The following is a 24,034-nucleotide window of genomic DNA, read 5'->3' as shown; positions in this document are numbered from 1 at the left end:
GCAGCCTGGTCCTCCGGACGTCCGGGCGTCCGGGCTCCGACCGTCCGGCCGTCGAAGCGTGCTTCGCTCCACGGATAGCCTCTGTCTCTGAGGCAGGTGCATTGCCGCGTCCCTTGAGCATCCCCTCTTGGTGCCCCTTCTCCGCCTCGTGGCGGGCAGTATCCGGCTCCTCCAAGTTGAACGCCATGCGTTCCGGAGCCTTGCGTGTCGCCCTCGCCTCCTCGAGGAGCGACTTTAACTCTGCAATTCGCAACTCTAGAGAGTCCCTGGGCGCCGGGGACTCCCGGACCTCGTTTCCCGCCACCTTCAGGCGGGGGATTGAGTTCATTGCGAGGCCTACCTCTCTCCCCAGGTAGTACTGTTGTATCCCGGTAACCGGGTCGTCAGAGTTACCCCGGTACATGATGGTACCGGGAGAAAACAGCGATGCTGTCATCACTGTTCCGGTGGCCTTGGGTAGGACCACCGTCTTAAGCAGTTCCCTGCCATAGTCCTTAACCCTAGCCTGAACCCCCCACTCCCATAACGTATGGGGCGGTGGGGAACTCCCTGGGTCAGTCCAACCCATCCTAGAGGCCATTATGCCCCCGGTGGTATAGTCGACAACCCAGCCCACACCTCGCACTTCCTCGAAACGCGGGTGAGACTGGTATGTGATGCCCCAGTCGCGGTCCTCCATGTCAAGTCTCATTAGTGCGGACTCCAACTGCGGATCGTCTTCTGAGTTTGTGTGTTTTAATCTGTGATGGCTACTCGCGAGGAAACGCCCCGGCGCAACAATATATATTAGATTATATTATTTTCGTTAAAGTAATAATAGAAGCTTGAGTCTTGCCTGTAACCCACCATTGCTCTTTTGCTTCAAAGTGTGGTTCTACCACGCAATTCAGGCACAGGCGTCCGAGGTGTGGATTAAATTTGTAACTAAATGCCAAGTTTTTATCTTCCACGCACACAGCGTTTAAAACGTGCTGGCCTCTTTGATTTGGGTCCATTATTTTCACAGCAGAAATTCTTCTTTTTGAAATATTAGAAGGAGCGAATTTTAAAACGTCCAGTACGTCTATGATGCTTTTGCGTTCTGACGCTACTCGTTCAGCCACACCCTTAGATGCCAGTTTTAATCATACTCTCATACTATATAATATAAAATCTTAACGTAACGCGTAACGCTGTCACGGTTATATTGTATTCTATCATTCTCTATCATACTCTCCATAGTACAAAATCATAACGCAACGGTGTCACGCGTAACACTTTCATACTTACTAACCTTTTTTTTTTCTTTTTTTAACGAGAGGAAATCTTCGAAAAGACGTCCCCACTTCCCGGAGGAGGAGCGGGGGTAGTGTGGGATTCGTACCCACTAAAACCCCTCGGCGGTGACCACGGGATCCTCCTCCGGCTCCGCGACTCACCCCCGTTATGCGCAGAAGGCGCTCTCCTCGTGAGGGAGAGAGAACCTCCCCCTCAAAGAATACAACCCACCCCATTTTGAGCCGACCACGCCACCACGGTCGCCGTCGACTCACCCCTCGGCCGCGTGCAATGGTGCCCCGGGTACCCCGACCCGTGACACCTGCGGCCATGGCGGACCCCGTCAAACGAGGCATTCGGGACCCCGGACGGAAGTCCGCCAAATCCCGAAAATATTTGGGACGGCAGCTGTCGCCGGGGAGGACGACAGCCCCGTCACCACACCTCTCACACTCATACTACAATGCAGCTCACACTACTCTCACGCTACAATAATGTTACAATAATATATATCACACTTCTCACCAATCCATTCACACACGCACACATTCATACCTCACACACACACAATACATTCACTCCCACACATATTCTCCCACCCACTCAGACAATGCGGTCTGAAGGACCGCGGGCGACGCGGGGAGGCCGCGCCGCCCCACTACCCTCAGAATGGAGGCCGGGCAGCCGGAACCGAATTTCCCGGCCTGCGCCTTCTTCTAACCGCGACCTCCCCGCGCCGCTCCCTCTCATGCTCCGCCTTCTCTTTGTGAGACATTACTGTCTCACAAAAAGAGGCCACAGCACTCCATTTACTTTCGCTCTTCAACATTCTCTCCACAAGCATACCCACACTCACATCCACACCTACCTCGCACTGCAAAAAGTGCCGAGGCCATGCAAACGCCGGACACTCGCCCAGCGTATGCTGAGCGGTGTCTCCGTCACATTCACTCCACATTCATGACACCCCGGCGATTGCTCCTTGCCGATCCAGCGCCGGTACCAACCGAAGCACCCGTGCCCGGTCAGCACCTGCGTGATCCGAAACGACAATCGCCCGTGGCCGCGATCCATCCACTGCTCCATTCGTGGAAGGATCGCCCCGACCGCGTGCTTCTCCGCGGCCCCGCTGGCGATAAGCTCCGCGCGCCAGCGGGAGACAGCGGCACGGTGAGCCTGGAGCCTGACTTCCTCGACGCTTGGCTCCGGCGGGCCACCCTGAACATCCCCGTCCAAACGGAGGGCGCATCGGTGACGATACACCTCCGCCTCCACCTCCGCCTGGTATTTCCAGGGGATTACACTCGCCAGAACCATCGCTGACTCCCAGGAGATCGTGCGGTACCCCATAACCACCCTGGTCGCCAGCCGCCGCTCCACACGCCGCAGAACTCTCTGCGCACGACGGCTGACGCCCAAGTCGGCAGCCCAAACTGGGGCGCCGTACAGGGCCATACTCCGCACGACCCCCATGTAAAGCCGGCGAATCCTCTCACTCGGTCCCCTCAGGTTGGGTAAAAAACGCGCCAACGCGTCTGCCACGCGGCCCAACCTGGGGGCCAAAGCGTCGAAGTGGCCATTGAAACTCCAGCGGCTGTCCAGTCGGAGCCCGAGGTAACGCATCTCGGACCCGATCTGGACCTCGACTCCGCTAACCCGGATCAGAGCTCCCGCCGGAGGTTTCCCCCCACGTGTGCGGCAGAAGGCCATCACCTCCGTTTCGTGGGGAGCCACCTCCAGTTCGAGCCCCCGGATGGCTGAAACAACCACCGAGGCTCCCAACTCGGCGAGGCGGCTGGTCCTACTCCAGTCGAGCCCCGTTGCCAAGATATGCGTGTCATCCGCGAAGCACGTAAGGTGCAATCCCGGTGGAAACGGGGCCGACAAGACGGGGTCATACCCCACGATCTACAGGAACGGGCCGAGCCCCGATCCCTGAGGTACGCCCCGCCTTACTTCCCACGATCTCTCCGTACCGGACTGATCGACGCAATGGCGCACCTCTCGCGGAGATAGTCCTCGATAATGCCCGCTATTACCGGAGGCACACGGAGCCTCTCCAATCCTTCTTCGATGACTCGGTGGGGCAGGGTATTGAACGCATTGACAATGTCTAGCGATATCCCGATCGCCACCCCACTCCTGGACGTGGCCGACTCTGCTATTCTCCGTACCCTCTGTACGGCGTCGACTGTACTTCTTCCTCGGCGGAAGCCAAATTGACAGTCGGCTACGTCCGGACCATCTCCGGAGAGGTGCGCCTCCAACCTGTTCGTGATTATACGTTCAAAAATCTTATAAATTTTTATAAAAAATTTATTGCCACGCTTCTTACAACAATTTACAACCTTCGACTTAGGCACTACAGCACCAACCGAACTAACTACAGGTCGACTCAAAAGCGACTGCACGACTCTACCGTCCGAACTAGACTGCACACAGCAATCCCGTACGCGGGCCTTAGTAACTCTAAAGGCCCGCTCGTTCGTCGCTGATCCCCACTCCCCGCCCACCACAAACAGGCAAGCATCAGGTAGATCCTCACATTCCGGATTCGACCGTCTGAACCTTTCTAGATATAGATCCTCAAGGTCTTCTCTAGAATAGAAATCACCATCCTCTTCCTCAGACTCCAAACGCACCATCAACAAATGGCTGTCATCTTCCACATAACCATCCCCACAACCTATATCCCTCAAATGAACAATCTTCTTGAACTCAGATGTATAGGTAGGGAACACATCCACTGTTTGTGAGTGAGAACCACTTGCCAACAGTGGATCAAAACCAGGAACAGGAACCATAATCTAAAAAAAATAGACAAATTGTTATATTTTTACTTTTACATTCATTCAATTCAAATCACTACATGCGTGAATCAGTATTATAAACGCTCCCTCCGAACCGCAAGCGGTCCTCCGGTCGTTGCTGTTTTTTTCTAACACTAACCAACTCAGACATCTCTTTTACATTGAATTACACAAACATATTATCTCCAGTCGAACCACTAAATGTATAATACATCTTCACAAACATATTAGTAGACAATACAAACTCTCGATACTCCTTCTTATTACCACCTGGCGGTACATCACCAATATTTGCAGGACTAATCCACAATCGACGAGATCGAAACATTGGCTCTGCATTACAAGCAACAGCAGACTCAGTAGCATTTGTATGAAAATTACCAATAGGTGCCCGCATTGTATACCGCGGATACCAAGTATGCTTAATATACATATTACGAGTAATTCGTTTACATTTAATTTCTGATGTACCAGATACAGCATTAGTAGGGAAACGTTTGGGATCAGTATCCGGATAATTCTGAACATAATAATTAATACCAAAAGATTGACCAGGATCATTACTAGATCGCGTCATAATCTTTGTTACCAAACGCTCATTAGCTTTCAAATCACGTTCCTTATCATAATATTCTTTCAAAACAAAATTATTAACAACAACTACAATTTTATTAACAATAAAACGAGTACAACGCGCAGAAACAAAATCCATCAATCCTTTGGTAGGAACAGTCCAATGCCAATGCTGAATTTCCCTCATAATATCATCACTAAAACTATTCTCAAACTTCCAAGTATACCCAAACGTTCCCTCATTAGCAAAACAGTATTTAAGAATTTTCGGCTGTGGTCCGATCCAACGAACTAACGGAGTCGGACGATAGCCTAAGGCGTTTACACGACGGACCCTCCTCCGATAATGCCGAACCGGACGCACCACATTCTTCCGCCGTGACGCGATCGTCCTCCTCTTCATCGGACGATAAGATAATCTCCTCAACGGACTGTAAACGTGAGTTTGTTTATTTAGATACGCCCGGAGACGGGCGTTGCTTCTACGAATTTTGTCGTTATATTTTCTGTGAATTCTGTCTGGTTTAAAGCCCAGCTTGGGCTTCTCAGTAAGAATAAAAGTACTTTAATCTATGAATGATTTAAATGGAGGGTTCGGGCCTCCAGGTACTGGATAGCGGAGTGGTCTGACTGGTCGTTAAAGAAAGTTAGAAACCTCTTTCGTTTAGAATTAACATAAGACAATATATATATTCTGCATATCCAACACATACATACATGTATATCCAACAATAAGAGTTTCGTTCATTTATCACGAAATTAAATCGCACGCATAAAAAAAATATTTATGAATTTTGTAATACAATTTTGTTTCGTTCAATCTAACGACTTTCAATGAGTCGGCGCTCGAAGACGCGAAAGGAAAGTAAATGCTTCACATGAAATCTCGATTGGTTATTTACATATTTATATATAAATTGGTGGTTGGAGTCGATGCCTCGGTAAATAGCACGATTGAGGATTGTCGCAGCACCTTTTACACTCGGCCGATAAATCGGAGGAGATGTTCCGGTGGAGACTCGCACGAAGTCGAGATCAGGTTGAGACACCTAGGAGTTCGTCTAGAGGAGTTTGTTGGGGCTCAAGACTTGCTCTGATGCCGGACGCCTGATTCCAACAGTACTGATCCGATCGTGTAATTCGCGACGCGAATAGTACAGTAACACACAAATTGACCTTGTCGAGCAACTCGGGAAAAGCCAAAAGGTGCCTGTACTATGAGATTCATGCACTGATTGAGGACAACCAGAAGATGCCGGCAGGCACAATATGTGGGCTGGGCGACACTTCGGTTACCCAAACTGAATATGAATCCGATTCGAACAAATTAACCTCCAAACAGAGCGAAAGCTGTGCCACGCGGTCGTGTCCACCTCTTCACAAAGGCATTTGAGAACAACCAAGGAGTAGCGGCAGGGCACTTTCGTGAGCTGGGCGATACTCTGGTTACTCAAACGAGTCTGTGAGCTGTGCCTCGATCAAACATGGCAGAAATCATACAATTCTACACCGGCGAAACTACCTCTTGCAAGGGCACACAGGTACAATTAGAAGATACGGCGAGACACTTCACGTGGGCCGAGCGACACTTCAATTGCCTGTATGAGCCTGAGAGATGTACCGCGCCAAAATGTACAACTTAAATGATCTCAGTCGCTATTCACAACTGCGGAAATAACGACGAAAATTATTAAAGAGCATCGACTTCCAATCAACCGTTACTTACCACCTCTTTACCCAACGAATTTAGAAATTATCTATTTGATTATTCGCTTTAATACAAATCAATATTTATGTTCTGACTACTACGCTGTTCACGATCGAATAATTGTTCCGAAGTCTTACTCTGACTGTGCCACCGTTCGGCTTGAACGATCGACTCCTCGGTTTGAGGCGTTTACGCGTCGCGGACAGATTGTCGGCTTGACGAATCTATCAGGTCGGTTTGACCTCGCAATCGCGTACCGTGTTTCGCAGAATAGATTTTTCTTGAACCGACTCGATTCGCTTCCAGACGTAGAGTGACGAATTTGATCCTCGCATCGACCTGCTTCGATCGCTATCGAGTGGGGATCGATGTGCACGCATAATTAGTGAAAATGGGGTAAATACTCTACCGGTAACCCCATGAAATAATGATCACGACGTATGCGCGGAGTAGGGATACCTCATACCGCGGCAATACATGAACTGATATATAAGGTGTTCTTATATTATGTAACCAGCACGGTTACAGGACGCTTCTTCACTCCCGGACGCACCATCGACCTCCGTTTTCGGTACCACGCACTCCACATACTCCCAAAACGGATGATCAGCACTAACAAAAAGCATACGATTTCTCAATACATCATCAACAACTCTCTCCTCATTTGCTACAAAAATGATAAGCCCACGGAAACACATTATCTTATCTTCCTTGCATTTCACAGGAAAAGCATACCTCTTACCCTCCAACAAACGCTTCAACATACTCTCCACATGGTATCGTATATCAAACTCCTCAAAAACAATAACTTTATGATAATCACTCAAACCCTGAAACGCAAACTTACCAACACCCGGATAAAACACAAAATGCAAGTTCTCACGACCTATCAACCTCTCAAACTCAACCTGGCCACGGCGACACGGGGTGTCGGAGGAGAAGTCGACCTTGATGTAGCGATGATCGCTCAGGGTCTCCTCCTCCTCAGGTCCGCCTCCTCCACCACCCGCCAGCTCGCGACGGTGTGCGCAGCCGCAGGGGAAGCCCACGTGAGATCCACAATGGACTCCCCCTGGGGCCGCACGCACGTGCTCACTGAGCCCCTGTTTAAAAGCAGGAGCTCTCGTGCCGCCGCCCAATCTAGGGCCGCCTCGCCCCGCGCGTCGATACCCGGGGACCCCCACTGCCTGGCCTTGGCATTGAAATCCCCGAGGACCAACACACGTTGGGTGGGACAACGCAACACTATTTGTCCCACCCTATCGAGCATCTCTTCAAATTCTGCTAGAAGCCAACGAGGCGGGGCATAAACGCCCACCACCATCAACTCCCCCCACCGAACCGCGACGGCTCCCCTCCCCGCTGCGATTTTGGAGCAAGGCGGGGAGCCGGGCTGCCCACGGTATACGACGGCGATAGACGCGTCCCGTCCCACCCCATCCGCGAACCAATTCGCATCTTCCAGCACGCGATAAGGCTCTGCCACAACTGCTAATCCTCAACCCCACTCGGCGAGGGTATGGAGCAGGAGGTCCTGCGCCCTCGCCGAGTGGTTCACATTGGCCTGAATTAAGGGGCACAATGGCCCCATCACTTCGCTGCTTCATCCACCACCTCCATGGTGTCTTCGTCCGGCTGCACTGGCTGCTGCTCGTTGTCCTTCGCTCTCTCTTCGGGCTGCGCCAGTGTCTTTTTCTTCCTTGGCGCCGGGGCGCAGCCCGTTGCTCCCAGCCTGTGCGAGTCGGGCCTGTCTAGGTCGCTGCATAATGGGCACTTGATCTTATTTGTGCAACTCGCCACCTTATGGCCCTCTGCTCTGGACACTGTTGTGCTGTGTGTCCCTTATGTAAACATTTGAAGCACCTCATCGAGCGAGCCTCCAGGATGTCTACCCTTGCGGAGAACCACCCGACCCGCACTTTTCCTGCTTGTTCCACCTTCTTCAGGGCGGTGAGGGGGCAACGTATCCACACCGTTCCCATCCTGTTGGCCACATGCTTGATTTCGCCGACTTTGATTTCACTGGCTTGGCAACCTCCTAATGCTCCCAGAGCCTCGGCTACGTCCTTGGGCGTGATAGATTCATCGAGGCCCAATAGTCGCATTTCGCCCGTTTTTACTGGACATGCGACTTTAACTTGTCCATCGGTGAATGTCTCTTTGAGCCTCTCGGCCAACACGGAGGCCTTCTTCCGGTCTTCCTCGCCTGGCACCCCGATCAAAATGCCGCCGTTGAAGGCCTTCCTCACCGTGATGTCGGTGATGCCTATGTCCTGCAGGTTTACCGCCTCCCTGGCCCTCAGGAGGGTCTGAGCGTATGATGTTTCGGTTCCAGGGGCCACAGTTAGAGTGACCGCCACCATCCTCGGCGCCCTCACCTTCTTTTGGGCTGGATTGCTTTTCGACGCCACCTGCTGGCGGCCAGCTCCCGCCTTGGCGATAGGCTGCTCCGCTTCTTTAGCCTCTTTCTTCGCCTTTCAGCCAAGGACCGTAGTCCACAACTCTCCTTGCCGCCCCTGAGGTATGACAGCTGGATGAGGGACGGCTGCTGGTACAACGCTCGGGGCCGCTCTCCTTGCCGCTTCCGCTCCAACGTTCGCCCTCCTCGGCGCAGCCTTTGGTCGCGGTACCGGCTTCGGCTGGTCCTTACGCTGGGCGCTCGTACTGGCCGCCCTCCTCTTCGCTGCCACCTTCAGCTCAGCTGATAGCTCCTCGACCTTCATCAGCTGGGCTACTTCTATCTCCAGCCCCTTTTCCTGGGCACCGCTAGTTTGCGGCCCTCCGACTGGGGCTGGTGCCGCCTCTTTCCTTGACGGCTTCCTCACACGTGGAGGCTCCACCGACCTCGCTTCCTGCTCCGCCGCGCGAACCGGGACCGCTGCCGTTTCCAGCGGTTCAGCCTCGCTCATAGGTCGGGGCTGCTCTATCTCCATCACTGGAGCTCCCTCGATCGCCTCCGTCGGGCTCATCAAAACCAACGGTAGACTGTTGGTTGCAATCACCAATCTTATCTTCACGTCCTCTCTCTCCGATTCAGAGGACGAGAGGACTCTCCGTCGCGTTCTTCTCACAGTTCCGGCCCCCCTTTCGCCCTGAGTGGGTGCCCTACCCGGCGTCGTCCCCTTGAGCCGCTCCACTTCAAGCCTGAGCGTCGCTAGGTCCTCTGCCATCTTTCTTCGCTCTTCTTGAGCAGCTCTGAGCTGCCTCTTGAGCTGCTCTTTCTCGTCAGCCTCTGTCGGGAGCGTGAGCGCCCTTGAGGCGTGTGTTACCGGGGGCTCCGGAGCAGTCTGCTCAGTCCTGCCCTCCCTCACATCTCCTCTCTTCACCAGCTCGGTCGTCAATCCCTCGGTGTAATTCGACGATATCCGTAGCTGGCTTTGCCGCATCCTGGTTCGTTGCATAGGTAAGGCAGTGTCGTATCTCCGCTGGGCGCCGGGGGTGGGCCGCCGGTAGACGGTCCCACTAGTGTTATCCGAGTTTTTTCTTCTTGTGATTGGGCCGGCTGAAATACCAGTCGAACCGGGCTGGCAACCCAGGTAAGACCGTTGTTCGTCCGGCCATCCCCTTTACTTTAACCTCGTCAAGTAGAGGTAGAGCGGCGAGCACCCGTGAAGGTAGGGATGGTCGACTTGGGATTATAGCCCGGAAAATTCAGGGTTGCCCCTAAACTGACCGGAACTATGCTCCCCGTAATCTAGGGGTCAGGCACCATCATCGTAACGTGAGAAAACGAAACCTTGAAAAAATTTTGACCACACCGGGATTCGAACCCGGCACCTTCACATTACGAATCCAGCACCCAACCACCTGGACTACTGACTCGCCTTCTCCTCTATCTCCTCCTCGTTGTGCGTTTGGCTGGGTTTTGAGCTGCCCACCACAGCTTTAAAATAATAATTCGAACACTCCATACTAAATCCCACGAGAGTGGTCGGAAGGAAGGTCGCCTCGGGCAGAGCCGCCTTACCCGGGGAAGCCCTTGAATACTCGGGGGGGTCAGCAGGTACCCCCGAGGGAACCGTTCGAGACCGCCCTGTTTTACGCCTGGGCGGCCACGCAATCCTCGGCACGGTTGCCTATACATGATTTCCGGCGTCCTCACTCGCCTCCGCCGCCCCCGTTTTCATTCCTCGGCGTAAGCCTTACCGGCTTGGGAGGCTCTACCAGGGTCCGAAGACCCCGCCGGCATCGCCTGACACTTCACAGGGCCTACTTGAAGACGACGGGAGCACCCCTTTTAGCGGGGGGAGTGTCAGATTCCTACTGACTAAAACCCCTCGGTGGTTCCCGCCTCGACGGCATGGCGCGTCCCGGGATCATGACGTAATCACGTCCGCCGTCGGCTCCACACACCTGGCCGCGTGCAATGGTGCCCGGGGCCCCCGCCCGTGACACCTGCAGCCATGGCGGCCTCGGTCAATCCCGGGGACTCCGACACGCCGGACCGAAAGCCGCCGACACTCGCGCAAGGGGACGAGGGCCGACGCCGGGGAGGGCGGCGCGATCCCCGTCCCACCACTTCTCTCCACTTATAATCTACACAACCACTCACACACTCACACCACCAACACTCACACACACACACACCCACTCACTCACCTTTCACACCGTGGGGACGGCGCGGGGATGCCGCGCCGCCCCACTACCATCAAGAGGGCGCCCGTGAAGCGGGTCGCCCTCTCCCTCTCCTTCTTCTCACCTTCACTCCGCGTCTTTCCCTATCACGCTCTGCCTCCTCCTTCCGCGAAATCACCGTCTCGCAGAAGGAGGCGACAGCCTTCCATCCTTCGTCATTCTTAAGCATTTTCTCAACCACATCTCTCAGGCACGCAGGATCGCATTCTAACTCGCACTCTAGGTGGTGCCTCTGCCACGCAAATGCAGGGCACCTACCTAACACGTGCTGGACGTCATCCGGCCCAGCACCACCGCACTCGTGGCACATCGGTGTCTGTTCCCTCCCGATCCGGCACAGGTATTCCCAGAAGCAACCATGCCCGGTGAGCACCTGCGTGATCCGGAACGAGAGCCGCCCGTGGCCGCGGTCCATCCACTGTTCCATCCTCGGAAGGACCGCCCCGACCGCGCGCTTCCCCACGGCCCTGCTGGAGGATAACTCCTCCTTCCAGCGGGAGACAGCAGCGCGTCGGGCCTGGAGCCTGATCTCCTCGACGCTGGGCCCTGGCTGGGCACCCTCTACCACCCCCTCTTGGCGGAGAGCACACCAGTATCTATACACCGTGGCTTCTACTTCCGTCTCATGTCGCCAGGGAATTACCCCAGCCAGGACCATAGCCGACTCATAGGAGATCGTGCGGTAACCCATCACCACCCTGACCGCCAGCCGCCGTTCCACTTTTCGCAAAACACCTTGCGAGTGTCGACTGGCAGCCCAAACAGGGGCGCCGTATAGGGCCATGCTCCGCACGACCCCCATATAGAGCCGGCGCACCTTCTCGCTCGGCCCCCTCAGGTTGGGTAAAAGGCGCGCCAACGCGCCCGCAACACGTTCCAAGCTGGGGGCCAACGCGTCGAAGTGGCCATGGAATCTCCAGTGGCTGTCCAGCCGGAGTCCGAGATACCGCATCTCGGACCCGATCTGGACTTCGGCCCCACCTACCCGGATCGACGCTTAGGCAGGAGGCCGCTCCTCACTTGTCTGGCAGAAGGCCATGACCTCCGTTTTGTGGGGAGCCACCTCCAGCCCTAGCGTCCGGATCTTGGCAACGACCATCGATGCCCCCAACTCCGCGAGACGGCTGGTCCTCGACCAATCTCGCCCCACTGCCAGGATGTGCGTATCATCCGCGAAACACGTTAAATAGAGATCCGGTGGCAGTGGGGCCCGCAGAGCGGGGTCGTACCCTACGATGCACAGGTGCGGTCCAAGTACCGCACCCTGGGGCACGCCCCGTTCGACTCTCCAAACCCTCACGGCGCCCGACCGATCAACACATTCGATCGACCTCTCCCGGAGATAGTCCCCTATGATGTTACTTACCACCGGGGGGACCCGGTGTCTTTCGAGCCCCTCAATTATCGTCCTGTGGGGCAGGGTGTTGAACGCGTTCACTATATCTAACGATATAGCGATCGCCACCCCGCCCCTTGACGTGGCCGACTGGGCGATGTCCCTTACCCGCTGAATCGCGTCTATGGTGCTTCTCCCTTTGCGAAATCCAAACTGCCAGTCGGCCACGTCGCGACCATCTCCGGAGAGGTGATCGATAAGTCTTCTCGCTATTATTGTTTCGAAGATCTTTCCCACAACATCTAGTAAAACGATCGGCCGGTACGCCAAGGGCTCCCCTTCGGGTCTACCCTCCTTTTTTAGGAGGACCAGCCGTCCCCTCTTCCACAGCTGCGGAAACGTTCCCTTTTTCAGGCAGGCGCTGAAAAGGCCCCTCAGTCTATCTCCCAAAAACGGGGGTGCCAAGGCCCACGCCCAGCCCAAGATGCCGTCAGGGCCTGGTGCAGTGTTACGCGCACTGACCCTCTTGACGGCATAAACGAGCTCCTCGTCCGAGACCCCCATATCGTCGGTCCACAGAAGGTGGGCCGACGACCCGGAGCGCGTCGGTGGATTTTCGTCCCGCGGAAAAAGTGTCTCCACGACGCGCCCCAGTAACTGGGGGTCGAGGCTCCCCGTAACCGGCGGGGTATATGGCCGCAGTTTACCCATAACTAGCTTATATGGGCGGCCGCACCGGGAATGGCCCCACCATCCTGCATGGTGCCCCGGAACCACTGAGCTTCGCCCTCGATATCCGTGACCTCTCTGGCCGGAGAAGCCGGCCAGCTAACCGCGAGGGCTGCAGCCACCATCATGTCGCTATCTAGCCTCTTCAGCGCCCATCTTTTCGGCGGTGTGCGCCCACCCCGGCGACGCCGGGTGTCAGAGGAGAACCTTATACGTATGTATCGATGATCGCTAAGAGTTTCGGTCTCCTCTTCCACCCGCCAGCTCGCAACCACGCGCGCGACCGCAGGGGAGCCCCAGGACAAGTCCACTACCGACTCCCCCTGAGGCCTCACGCATGTGCTCACCGAGCCCCTGTTAAGTAACAGGAGCCCTTGTGCCGCCGCCCAATCCAGGGTTGCCTGGCCTCTCGCGTCGGTCCTCGGGGAACCCCATTCGCGAGCCTTCGCGTTGAAGTCCCCGAGGACCATAACGCGCTGGGTGGGGCAACGCGACACTACCTGCCCCACCTTGTCCAATAACTCCTCATATTGTGCGAGAGGCCAGCTGGGTGGCGCGTAGACGCCCACCACCGCTATGTCCCCCCATCTCACCGCGACGGCCCCTCTTCCCGCTGCAATCGCGGTGCAGGGGGGGGGGGGGAGCCGGATGCCCCACGCGACACTATGGCAACTAGCGCGCCGCGGCCCTCCGCGTCCGCGAACCAGTTAGGCTGGTCCGGGACGCGGTAGGGTTCTGCCACTATCCCCAGTGAACAATCCCACTCGGCGAGGGTGTGCAGGAAAAGGTCCTGGGCCCTCGCCGAGTGGTTCGCGTTGGACTGTAATGTGGGGCTCAACGGCCCCATCACTGACCTCCCTCATCGGCCACCTCCATGGCGCATCCGTCTGCCTGTGTGGCCTGCTGACTTGTTGCAGCTTCCCCGACGTCTTCTAGCACCCTCCCCCTTTCGTTTTCAGGTTGCCCCGCCCCCTTTTCTATTTCAAGTTCTGCCCCTTTTTCTTTTACAGGTTCCGCTGCCCCTTTTGGTTTCCCCGGTTCCTCAGCTCTCCTTCTTGTCGGTGGGGGCGCACACTCCGCCGCCCCCAGTCGGTGCTTGTCCGGCCTTCCCAAGTCACTGCAGAGGGGACATTTCAATTTGTTGCCACACTCCGCAGCCCTATGCCCCTCCTCTCCACACGCATAACAGCGACCAGCTCGGCTCGTCGTCTCGCTGCACTGCGAGGCCGTATGTCCTTTTTGAAGGCAGCGGAAACAGTGCATCGGGCGGGCCGCCAGTACCTCGACCCGCGCCGATGTCCATCCGATCTTTACTCTTCCCGCTGCCTCCGCCTTCTTCGCGATTAGCAGGGGGCATCGGACCCACACAGTCCCCATGGAGTTGCGCGACCTCTTGATCTCCCCGACCTTGATTTCTTGGGGCGCGCAGTCCCCTAGCCTTGCCAGAACCTCGGCCACCTCTTCTCTCTCTATTGAGTCGTCGAGGTTCAATAGCCTCAACTCGGTGGGCTTTGTCGGGTTTGCCACCCTCACCTCTGACTCGCCAAACACCTCCCTTAGCCTACCTGCCAGGTTTGCTGCCTTGGCTTTCCCCTCTTCGCCAGGAATTCCCAGCACCAGCCCCACTGTGGCCGCCTTCCTTATCTTAAGCTCGTCGATGCCCATATCGGCGAGCTCCTTGGGGGCTACCGACTCCCTGGCCTTTTTTAGCACCTGGGAGTATGTTGTTTGTCCCCCAGGTGCTACCGTGAGCGTTACCGCTGCCGTCCTCGGCGGGCGCGGTACTCTGACCCGCTTCCTGGCTACTGGTTGGGCCGGTTTGTTACCCGTTGCCCCTGGCCTTGCCTGAGGCCGGTTTGCCGGCTTTTTTGCTGCCGACGACGCTCCTGCCGCGGCCTGCACCTCCCTCCTTGCCTGTTGCCTGGCCTTCCTGCCGAGGACCGCGGCCCATGTCTCGCCCTTCCTGCCCTGGTTGGTAGCAGCCATCAAGGGGACGGCTACTGGAGCAACGCTCCGGGCTGTTCTTCTGGCCGCCTCCGTTTCGGTGATGGCCCTCCTCGGAGCCGGTGTTGGCCGCGGTGGCGGCTTGGGCTGGGCCCTGCGCTGGGCGCTGTTGCTGGCCTGTCTCCTCCTCGTGACTCCTCTGAGCTCAGCTGATAGCTCCTCTACCTTCCTTATTAGCTGAGCTACCACTCCCTCTAGTCCTGGCGCCTGAGCTACGACCTTCTCTGGCTCTCTGGTCCGGGTGTCCTCCTCTTCTCTCGATGGCTTCCTCACGCGTGGAGGCTCCATCTGCCTCTCCTGCTGTCTTGCCCCCTGCACTGGGGCGAACACTGCCTCCTGCCGTGCCACCTCCTCCACAGGTCGCACCTGCTCCACCTCTATCGCTGGGGTATCCTCCGTCGCCTCCGTCGGGCTCAACAGTGCCCTCGGCGGGCTGTCGGACGCCACCACCAGTCTCCTCTTAACGTCTTCGCGTTCCGACTCGGAAGACGACAGGACCCTTCTGCGCGATCGCCTCACTGTTGGGGGTCTCCTATCCGCCGATGGTGATGGCGGCGCCGTCGCAGTCCCTTTGAAACGCTTCACTTCTTGCGTGAGCATCGCCAGGTCTTCCGCCATTCGCCTCCTCTCTCTCAGCTGTTCTTCCGCTTCCGTTTGCGGGAGCTGGAGGTGAGCGGCTGTAGCCGCCGGTCTTGTCTCCCTCTCGCTCTCCGCTTCCCGCCTCTTCGCCAGTTCAGTGGTCATTCCCTCGATGTAGTTGGACGACACTCTTAGCTGGCGAACACACGTCCCTTTGAGGTTTTTGGACCCCGCGGCCACCCTGCGGATAAGGTCCGTGTACCTCAACAATTCCGCGTGCAGGTCCACGGTCGGCAGGTACTTTGCCTCCCGCATCACTTCTTCCACCCCGGGAATAGGCTTGCTGCCTCTACTCGGGGCTGGTACCGGCCGGGTCAGATCGTAGGCCCCTAGCTCTTCGTCCAGCTCCAGCTCGATCCTTTTGGCCTCGGCGACCCTCTCCTTCGCTTCAGCGATCCGCTCATAATCGCCCGTCGTCGGTGGCCTGCCTCTTCCCCTGGAGCCCCTGCTGTCGCTCCTGGCTGGGGTCCACTCCACGGAGATGATCGAGGAGTCCGACTCCGAGTCCCCATCTTCATTGACGACCTTCTTCTTGGGAGCGGCCCTCCTCTCCTTCGCCTTCGGCAGTACCTCCGCGCGGTCAGCGACGGCTCGTCCTCTTCCCGTCTCGCTGGCGTCCGACGGTGCTCTGCTCAGGCGAGCAGAGCGTCTTGTAGGGATCCATCCCGTCTCCGATCCGGGATCGTCATCCCTCTTCTGTCCTGACATCTCGGAGCTGGTTTTTGTGCTCCCTTCCATCGAGCTGACTGTCCTGGGCGGAGCCAGCACTTCAATGCACCTCACCACTGGCAGCCCACCAGTGGCCATCTCCCTTCCGGTGTTCCGGAACTTCTCCTCTTGTTCCTCCTCTCCGTTGTTTTGACTGGGTTTTATGCTGTCCACCACAGCAGTAAAAGAATTATTAGAACACGCCATAATAAATCCCACGAGTGGGGTCGGAAGGGATGTCACCCGGGCAGAGCCGCCTTACCCGGGGAAGCCTGGATACTCGAGGGGGGGGGGGGTCGACAGGTACCCCCGAGGGAACCGTTCGAGACTGCCCTGTTTACCGTCTGGGCAGCCACGCAATCCTCGGCACGGTTGCCTTACACCTTGATTTCAGACGAACACGCTCGCCCCCGTTTTCACCCCTCGGCGTAAGCCTTACCGGCTTGGGAGGCCCTGCCAGGGTCCGAAGACCCCGCCGGCATCGCCTTACGCTTCACAGAGACTACTTGGAGTCGACGGGAGCACCCCTTTTAGAGGACTCATACCTCAGGCAGGGGATACCGCGGCCAAGTTCCGTCCCGAGGCCGCACAGCAGATTTTTTATAGAGGTTTACTCCTCGCGGGCCAGCCGGTTAAGGCAAGTCCCCCGTTCCTGCGATACATGACCACAGGCTTACGGTGTGAGTCAAAGCTCGGGTCCCCGGGTCCGCTTACCCGTTACAGAGGTCCGTAACGGACCGGTGCCCCCTGAGGTCGCCGTTCTCTCGTTAGCATAGAGGCCCGCACCCTTGGGTAGCACCGGAGTGCTACCGAAGGGCCTAGAGTGCCTCTATCCCAGCGGACACCACGTGGAGGTGGGAGACCCGACTTGTGCCACCCTGGCACCACTTCGTCCACCACCTAACCTAAACCTAACCTTTTTTTTTTTTGTTTTAGGAAGACAAAAATCCTAGTAACGGACATCTGGGAAGATAGTCCAGATAGTGTGAGACTCCCGCTTCCAGCGCCCCTAGAAGAGGGGCGGTTTCCACGTCCTACTCACTAAAACTGTCTCCCGCCCCCGCCCCGAAGGACGGAGGGTGGCGGCAACCCGCCAAGGCTCCCGTACCGGAAACGGCATAGTCCCCTTGGTCTAGGCCGTCGCTCGCAGTTGTGAAAAAAAGACTACCCCCCTCCCCCTCGCCCCCCACCCCTCCATGTGTGGAGACTGGATGCTCTCAACCAAAGGGTTTTGGCCCTAGGGGCTGCGTCAAGATCTAGAGGGAGGCTCCCGGGCAAAATGCGCTGACCTCCCGCTGACCTTGTAACGCCCCCTCGGCACCGCCGCCCGGTGGGCTCGAACATACGGTAAAACCGCGACCTCCTCCACCATTTCCCACCTAAGTGTCGTTCTATAGTCTGTTACTACTGCCTATCTCTTGTGTATTGCCAGTTACTCATATTCCATTTCCGTATTTCCGCCCCCCCCCGTCTCCCACCCCCACCCCCTCGATCCTCGATTAACAAATTAATATCTCCGCGCTTTATAATCCTTTCCTTCCCTCTGCCTAGTTAACGCTATTTGTTTCTACTCTTGCCTCTGTTTCGGGCCCGCCGCCCCCACCCCCACCCCCGCGCCCGCCCCACCCCTCGCCTCCGCGCTGTTCTTTCCTGCTCCCCCTATTTATCTATACGCGGTTTCCTGTGCGCATTATTAATACTAATGTCATCGCTGTTACACCAAATGAAGTAATATAATGAATAAGTAAGTAAATAAACAACCGAAGGATAAATATGTAATAAGTGACACGTAAAATGTAAATATAAAAGTATAAAATATATGTTATAACATAGTATGTGCGTGTAACGTATTCTACTGTTTTCCTTATCCCCGCCCCCTGCACAAATTCGTTGATATTCGCTCGCATGATTGCGTTTCCGCCCCGCGCCTAATTTCGACTTCCGCTTCTCGCTTAGGACTCCGCTTATCCCTTTTTCCCTTTTCGCTGCCCGCTTTTCCCCTTTTTGTTCCTACTTCGCCCCAGTCTTTCTCCACAACGCTACATGAGCCCGTTGCTCTCGGTATTTATTTCTTTTCTCTCTTCCAGCACTTTCCCTCGGTTGTCAATCCGTCTCCTAATGGTGCTGTGACCAGGCTGACGTTCAAGTTCCTCGTTCCAGTACTTTCCGATTAAAAAGTCTGCCCAAGCCTTCGGGTCGCTCATAGCGTTGCCCGCCATTGTTGCTGCTTTCATTTGTTGCCGCCGTTTAGGCGCCAGCCGAATTTCCTTATGTTTCCTCCTTCTTCTCTCCCGCCGATCCCCTCGGTCTCCATTGTCGCCCCCTAATGGTGCCATGACCAGGCTGACGACTAGGTCCCTAGTTGAATCAACAGTTGATCAAAAGATCCTCTGCTCAGTTTGACCTCTCTCCCTCCTCTCCCCCGCTCCGTTGGTCACCGTTTTGTGCCCCCTAATGGTGCTATGACCAGGCTGACACCGGTTTCCTCCTTCGCAGGTTTGAGTCGTTCGATCGACCGTGTCTTGTTTTCTCCTTCTTCTCTCCCGTCGATCCCACTCGGTCCCCATTGTCGCCTCCTAATGGTGCCATGACCAGGCTGACGACTGGGTTCCTTGCTGAATCAACAGTTGATCGGAAGGGTGTTTGGTTCAATTTGACCTCTCTCCCTCCTCTGCCCCGCTCAGTCGGTCCCCGTTTTGTGCCCCCTAATAGTGCTATGACCAGGCTGACACCGGTTTCCTCCCTTGCGGGTTTGAGTCGTATGATCGGTCGTGTCAATATTTGTTTCTCCGCTTCTTCCACTCCTGCTCTTGCTCTTCTCCCTTTCGCTGTCTTCTCGCTTCTTCCCCTCCTCTTGCCGTTTGAAAAGCGCACCATGCCTCCGCCGTCTTGCTTGTTGCTGCATCCTTTCGCTTCACCCTTTAGGGCCGCTCTCCAAGGGCTTGCAGCGTTTCTTCATTCGCCATGCTGGATATTCTGAATGCGGCCCCTTTGCTCCACCATCGTTGTGGCTTCGGAGTTTCCAGAGTGCTGGAGCGTTTTCCGCAGTTCTTCCAACACTTTTCCGTCATTTTCCCGCTTTGCACTGTTCTTCTGCACTCGCGCACGTGATCACATATATTCCCCTGTACCCGCAACACTCCCAGCACTTCACTGCACTCCCACAACACTTTCCTAACACTACACCGAATTAGTTGTCTATCTGCTAATTATTTATTATTTATTATTTATTTATTTATTTATTTATTAATCTACTAATCACTTCACTATTTATAGTAATTTATTCGTTAATTATTAATTAATTAATGTTATTATTATTATTATTATTATTAATATTATTAATCCCATTCACTTCATTTATTTATTAATTAATTAATTACTTCTTTCTTCCTTCCTTCCTTCACTTCGTTCCGTGTCGTCTCGCCTCTTCCTCTTCTCCTCCTCACTGTCTTCTTGCTTCAACCTATCCGCTTACCATTTGAAAAACGCGCCATGTCTCCGCCATCTTGCTTGTTGCCGCGTGCCTCCGCTTCACCCATAGGCTTCGTCCCTAAAGACAGCTCTCCATGCGCTTGCGGCGATCCTTCCTCCGCCATCTTGCTAGTTGCCGCGTGCCTTCGCTTCGCCCTTAGGCTTCGTCCTTAAGGGCCGCTCTCTATGCGCCTGTAGCGACCCTTCCCCGGCCATGTTGGATGTTTGCGAACCGGCCTTTACGCTCTACACTTTCCCTCGCGCGGAAATGCCCACGTGTTCGTACGATATATCGAAGCATGCTTGACCGACGCCATTATTTATTTACTATCAAATCATGACAATCAAAATCAAAACTAGTCACCGCGTGCATTCAGTATGCCTCATTCGCCCTTTCCCACACTCTAAATCCCTAATGACATTTAAACTATTAATTAATTAATTTAATTTCTGCAACTTTCTCTCGCAACTTCTACATGTCGCACGACCACGTGTTCGCGCAAGTCCTTCTTCGAGGGCAACTTTCACCCTTAAATTGCACTATTTTCACTCGCGATATATAAAAATAATCGTATTTAAGTCACGCACATATTTATTTTATTCCACGGTCGGTCCGAACACTCGATTCCTCGCTTTCGATTACTCATGGGTTTGCACCCCATGCTTTCCCTCGCGTCGCGTGGAGGTCGCCATTACCGAAATTTCGATTTTTATTTATAGATTTATTATTTCACCACCGATTTTTACAAAAACTTCACCGCTCACTTCCCCCACGGTCCCCCCTCACTTCACTACCTTATTTATCACACTTTAACCACTTTTTCCCACCAAAATTGAAATTTATCGCGGAGCGACCCCCGAACACGTGCGCTCGCCACGACAGCCCAAGGCCCTCTAACCTAAACTTAACCTAACCTAACCTAACCAAACCGTGCCAGCGTTACGCTTGACACCGTTACGTTATAACTAGGCGCGATGCGCATTGGGGGGTTGGGCCGCGAAGCGGCCAGGGGCACAGCCGCCTAGTGTATTATAAAATTCGCTATTGCAAAATTACGAAGCGCGGGAAATTTGAATTATTTCACCCTTGTTTGCGCGCGCCCTCATCTTTCGATTGATTGTCGATCCCTCATTGATAGGTGAACCCTCATAATATGGTCCTTCTAACAATCCATCTTTTGTTTCTCCCACCGACTTGCAATTCTACATTGTTTTTTTCTATGGTTCTTGTGATTTTGTAGGGACCAGAGTACTCCTTCTCCAATTTATTCTTTCGTGGCGGATTGAGAAGAAATATGTCTTCATCTGTTTCATATTGCGTGGGTCGAATCTTTTTGTCATAATAATAGTTTTGACGATGTTTTGATAGTTTTAGATTATTTCGTGCAGTGTTTCGGAAATTGTGTAATTTTGTAATGAGATTGTCTACATAATCTGGGTATGTACATATTGCTCTTCAATTGGAAAATTTGATGGCTGCCGCGCTTTTCTTTCATATATTAATTCGTGAGGCGTGAATTTAGTTCCTTCGTGTATACTTGCATGTAACCGTGCTGGTTACATAATATAAGAACACCTTATATATCAGTTCATGTATTGCCGCGGTATGAGGTATCCCTACTCCGCGCATACGTCGTGATCATTATTTCATGGGGTTACCGGTAGAGTATTTACCCCACTTTCACTAATTATGCGTGCGCATCGATCCCCACTCGATAGCGATCGAAGGAGGTCGATGCGAGGATCAAATTCGTCACTCTACGTCTGGAAGCGAATCGAGTCGGTTCAAGAAAAATCTATTCTGCGAAACACGGTACGCGATTGCGAGGTCAAACCGACCTGATAGATTCGTCAAGCCGACAATCTGTCCGCGACGCGTAAACGCCTCAAACCGAGGAGTCGATCGTTCAAGCCGAACGGTGGCACAGTCAGAGTAAGACTTCGGAACAATTATTCGATCGTGAACAGCGTAGTAGTCAGAACATAAATATTGATTTGTATTAAAGCGAATAATCAAATAGATAATTTCTAAATTCTTTGGGTAAAGTTGTAGTAAGTAACGGTTGATTGGAAGTCGATTCTCTTTAATAATTTTCGTCGTTATTCCCGCAGTTGTGAATAGCGACTGAGATCATTTAAATTGTACATTTTGGCGTGGTACAGCTCTCAGGCTCATACAGGCAATTGAAGTGTCGCTCGGCCCACATAAAGTGTCTCGCCGTATCTTCTAATTGTACCTGTGTGCCCTTGCGAGAGGTAGTCTCGCTGGTGTAGAATTGTATGATTTCTGCCATGTTTGATCGAGGCACAGCTCACAGACTCGTTTGAGTAACCAGAGTATCGCCCAGCTCACGAAAGTGCCCTGCCGCTACTCCTTGGTTGTTCTCAAATGCCTTTGTGAAGAGGTGGACACGACCGCGTGGCACAGCTTTCGCTCTGTTTGGAGGTTAATTTGTTCGAATCGGATTCATACTCAGTTTGGGTAACCTAAGTGTCGCCCAGCCCACATATTGTGCCTGCCGGCATCTTCTGGTTGTTCTCAATCAGTGCATGAATCTCATAGTACAGACACCTTTTGGCTTTTCCCGAGTTGCTCGACAAGGTCAATTTGTGTGTTACTGTACTATTCGCGTCGCGAATTACACGATCGGATCAGTACTGTTGGAATCAGGCGTCCGGCATCAGAGCAAGTCTTGAGCCCCAACAAACTCCTCTAGACGAACTCCTAGGTGTCTCAACCTGATCTCGACTTCGTGCGAGTCTCCACCGGAACATTTCCTCCGATTCATCGGCCGAATGTAAAAGGTGCTGCGACAATCCTCAATCGTGCTATTTACCGAGGCATCGACTCCAACCACCAATTTATATATAAATATGTAAATAACCAATCGAGATTTCATGTGAAGCATTTACTTTCCTTTCGCGTCTTCGAGCGCCGACTCATTGAAAGTCGTTAGATTGAACGAAACAAAATTGTATTACAAAATTCATAAATATTTTTTTTATGCGTGCGATTTAATATCGCGATAAATGAACGAAACTCTTATTGTTAAATATACATGTATGTATGTGTTGGATTTGCAGAATATATATATATATTGTCTTATGTTAACTCTAAACCAAAGAGGTTTCTAACTTTCTTTAACGACCAGTCAGACCACTCCGCTATCCAGTACCTGGAGGCCCGAACCCTCCATTTAAATCATTCATAGATTAAAGTACTTTTATTCTTACTGAGAAGCCCAAGCTGGGCTTTAAACCAGACAGAATTCACAGAAAATATAACGACAAAATTCGTAGAAGCAACGCCCGTCTCCGGGCGTATCTGAGTAAACAAACTCACGTTTACATATTATATGAGAATATTGCCTGAGGTAACCAGTCATCTCAGTGTTTTTCATGCGCGAGGAAATGTTTTAAATATTCAATTAAAATTTGATGGCTTCTTCCTAGAGATCCGTTTGACTGAGGGTGGAAGGATGAAGTTCTATACGTTTGCCGCGAGACACTTATGTATTACAGAATACCTTATGTTCAAATGAAATAGTTGTCTTACGTTCTTTACGCTCAAACCTAATTGACCTGTTTGCGTCGAGTCCTCTATAGAGGACATGCACGTGCCAAAAGTGATACACGTGTCAGAAGGCAATGCATTCAAGGTCTTTGACCTGCTCCTAAGAGGTCTTAGGTTGCCGATATTGAGGACCTACATTTGTCATCGGCTGAGGATCGGCGGTGGCCGTTATCTAACTGCGCGACGAATTCTAAGAGTCGCGGATGTTATGCCTTCTTCTTTGCGGATCACCGAAGGTGTCGTGTCTCGTGGCCGATGACCCGACGTCATGGTGCTGCGTGGCACGTGCATAGAGATTAGGGTATTCCTATAGAATCGGGCCACGAAGTGCAGAGGCAGGGATGCCTTTGGTAAGAGGACTGAGTTTGACCTCTCGGCACTTACCCCAGAATCTTCTTAGCGAAAAGATCGTTTTAATTAACATAGTTTTTAACATCAGAAGTGGGATACGCAATCCAGTTTAGTTCGTGCGATCACATTATTTCTTAGTTTATTTACTTCATTTACTTTATTTACAGACTTTATTTACTTTTTATTGACTTTATTATTATTATTTTTCTGACTTTACCATTTTAAGGTGTTGACTATTG

The 24,034-nt window shown here is 53.5% G+C and overlaps 2 protein-coding genes across 3 annotated transcripts in view; one reads left to right on the top strand and one right to left on the bottom strand.

Moving 5' to 3' along the window:
• LOC105662082 (uncharacterized) overlaps window positions 1-18,206 on the top strand; it is a 242,548-nt gene extending 224,342 nt beyond the window's left edge. Inside the window, exon 5 of the transcript XR_013037660.1 lies at window positions 17,336-18,206. The gene's annotated coding sequence lies outside the window, so the exon portion shown is untranslated. The remainder of the gene's footprint in view (window positions 1-17,335) is intronic.
• LOC100882786 (uncharacterized) overlaps window positions 3,195-24,034 on the bottom strand; it is a 275,505-nt gene continuing 254,665 nt past the window's right edge. Inside the window, exon 3 of one of the 2 annotated variants that reach the window (XM_076529960.1) lies at window positions 3,195-4,064. In XM_076529960.1, the coding sequence (XP_076386075.1) occupies window positions 3,210-4,064 (855 nt within the window). In that variant the 3' untranslated portion in view covers window positions 3,195-3,209. The remainder of the gene's footprint in view (window positions 4,065-24,034) is intronic. The other variant, XR_013037659.1, reaches the window with a different exon arrangement.

Source organism: Megachile rotundata, chromosome 3 (assembly GCF_050947335.1).
Source record: "Megachile rotundata isolate GNS110a chromosome 3, iyMegRotu1, whole genome shotgun sequence".
NCBI lineage: Eukaryota > Metazoa > Arthropoda > Insecta > Hymenoptera > Megachilidae > Megachile > Megachile rotundata.
The sequence above is the reverse complement of the archived record's forward strand: the minus strand, read 5'-3'. Positions and strand labels throughout refer to the sequence as shown.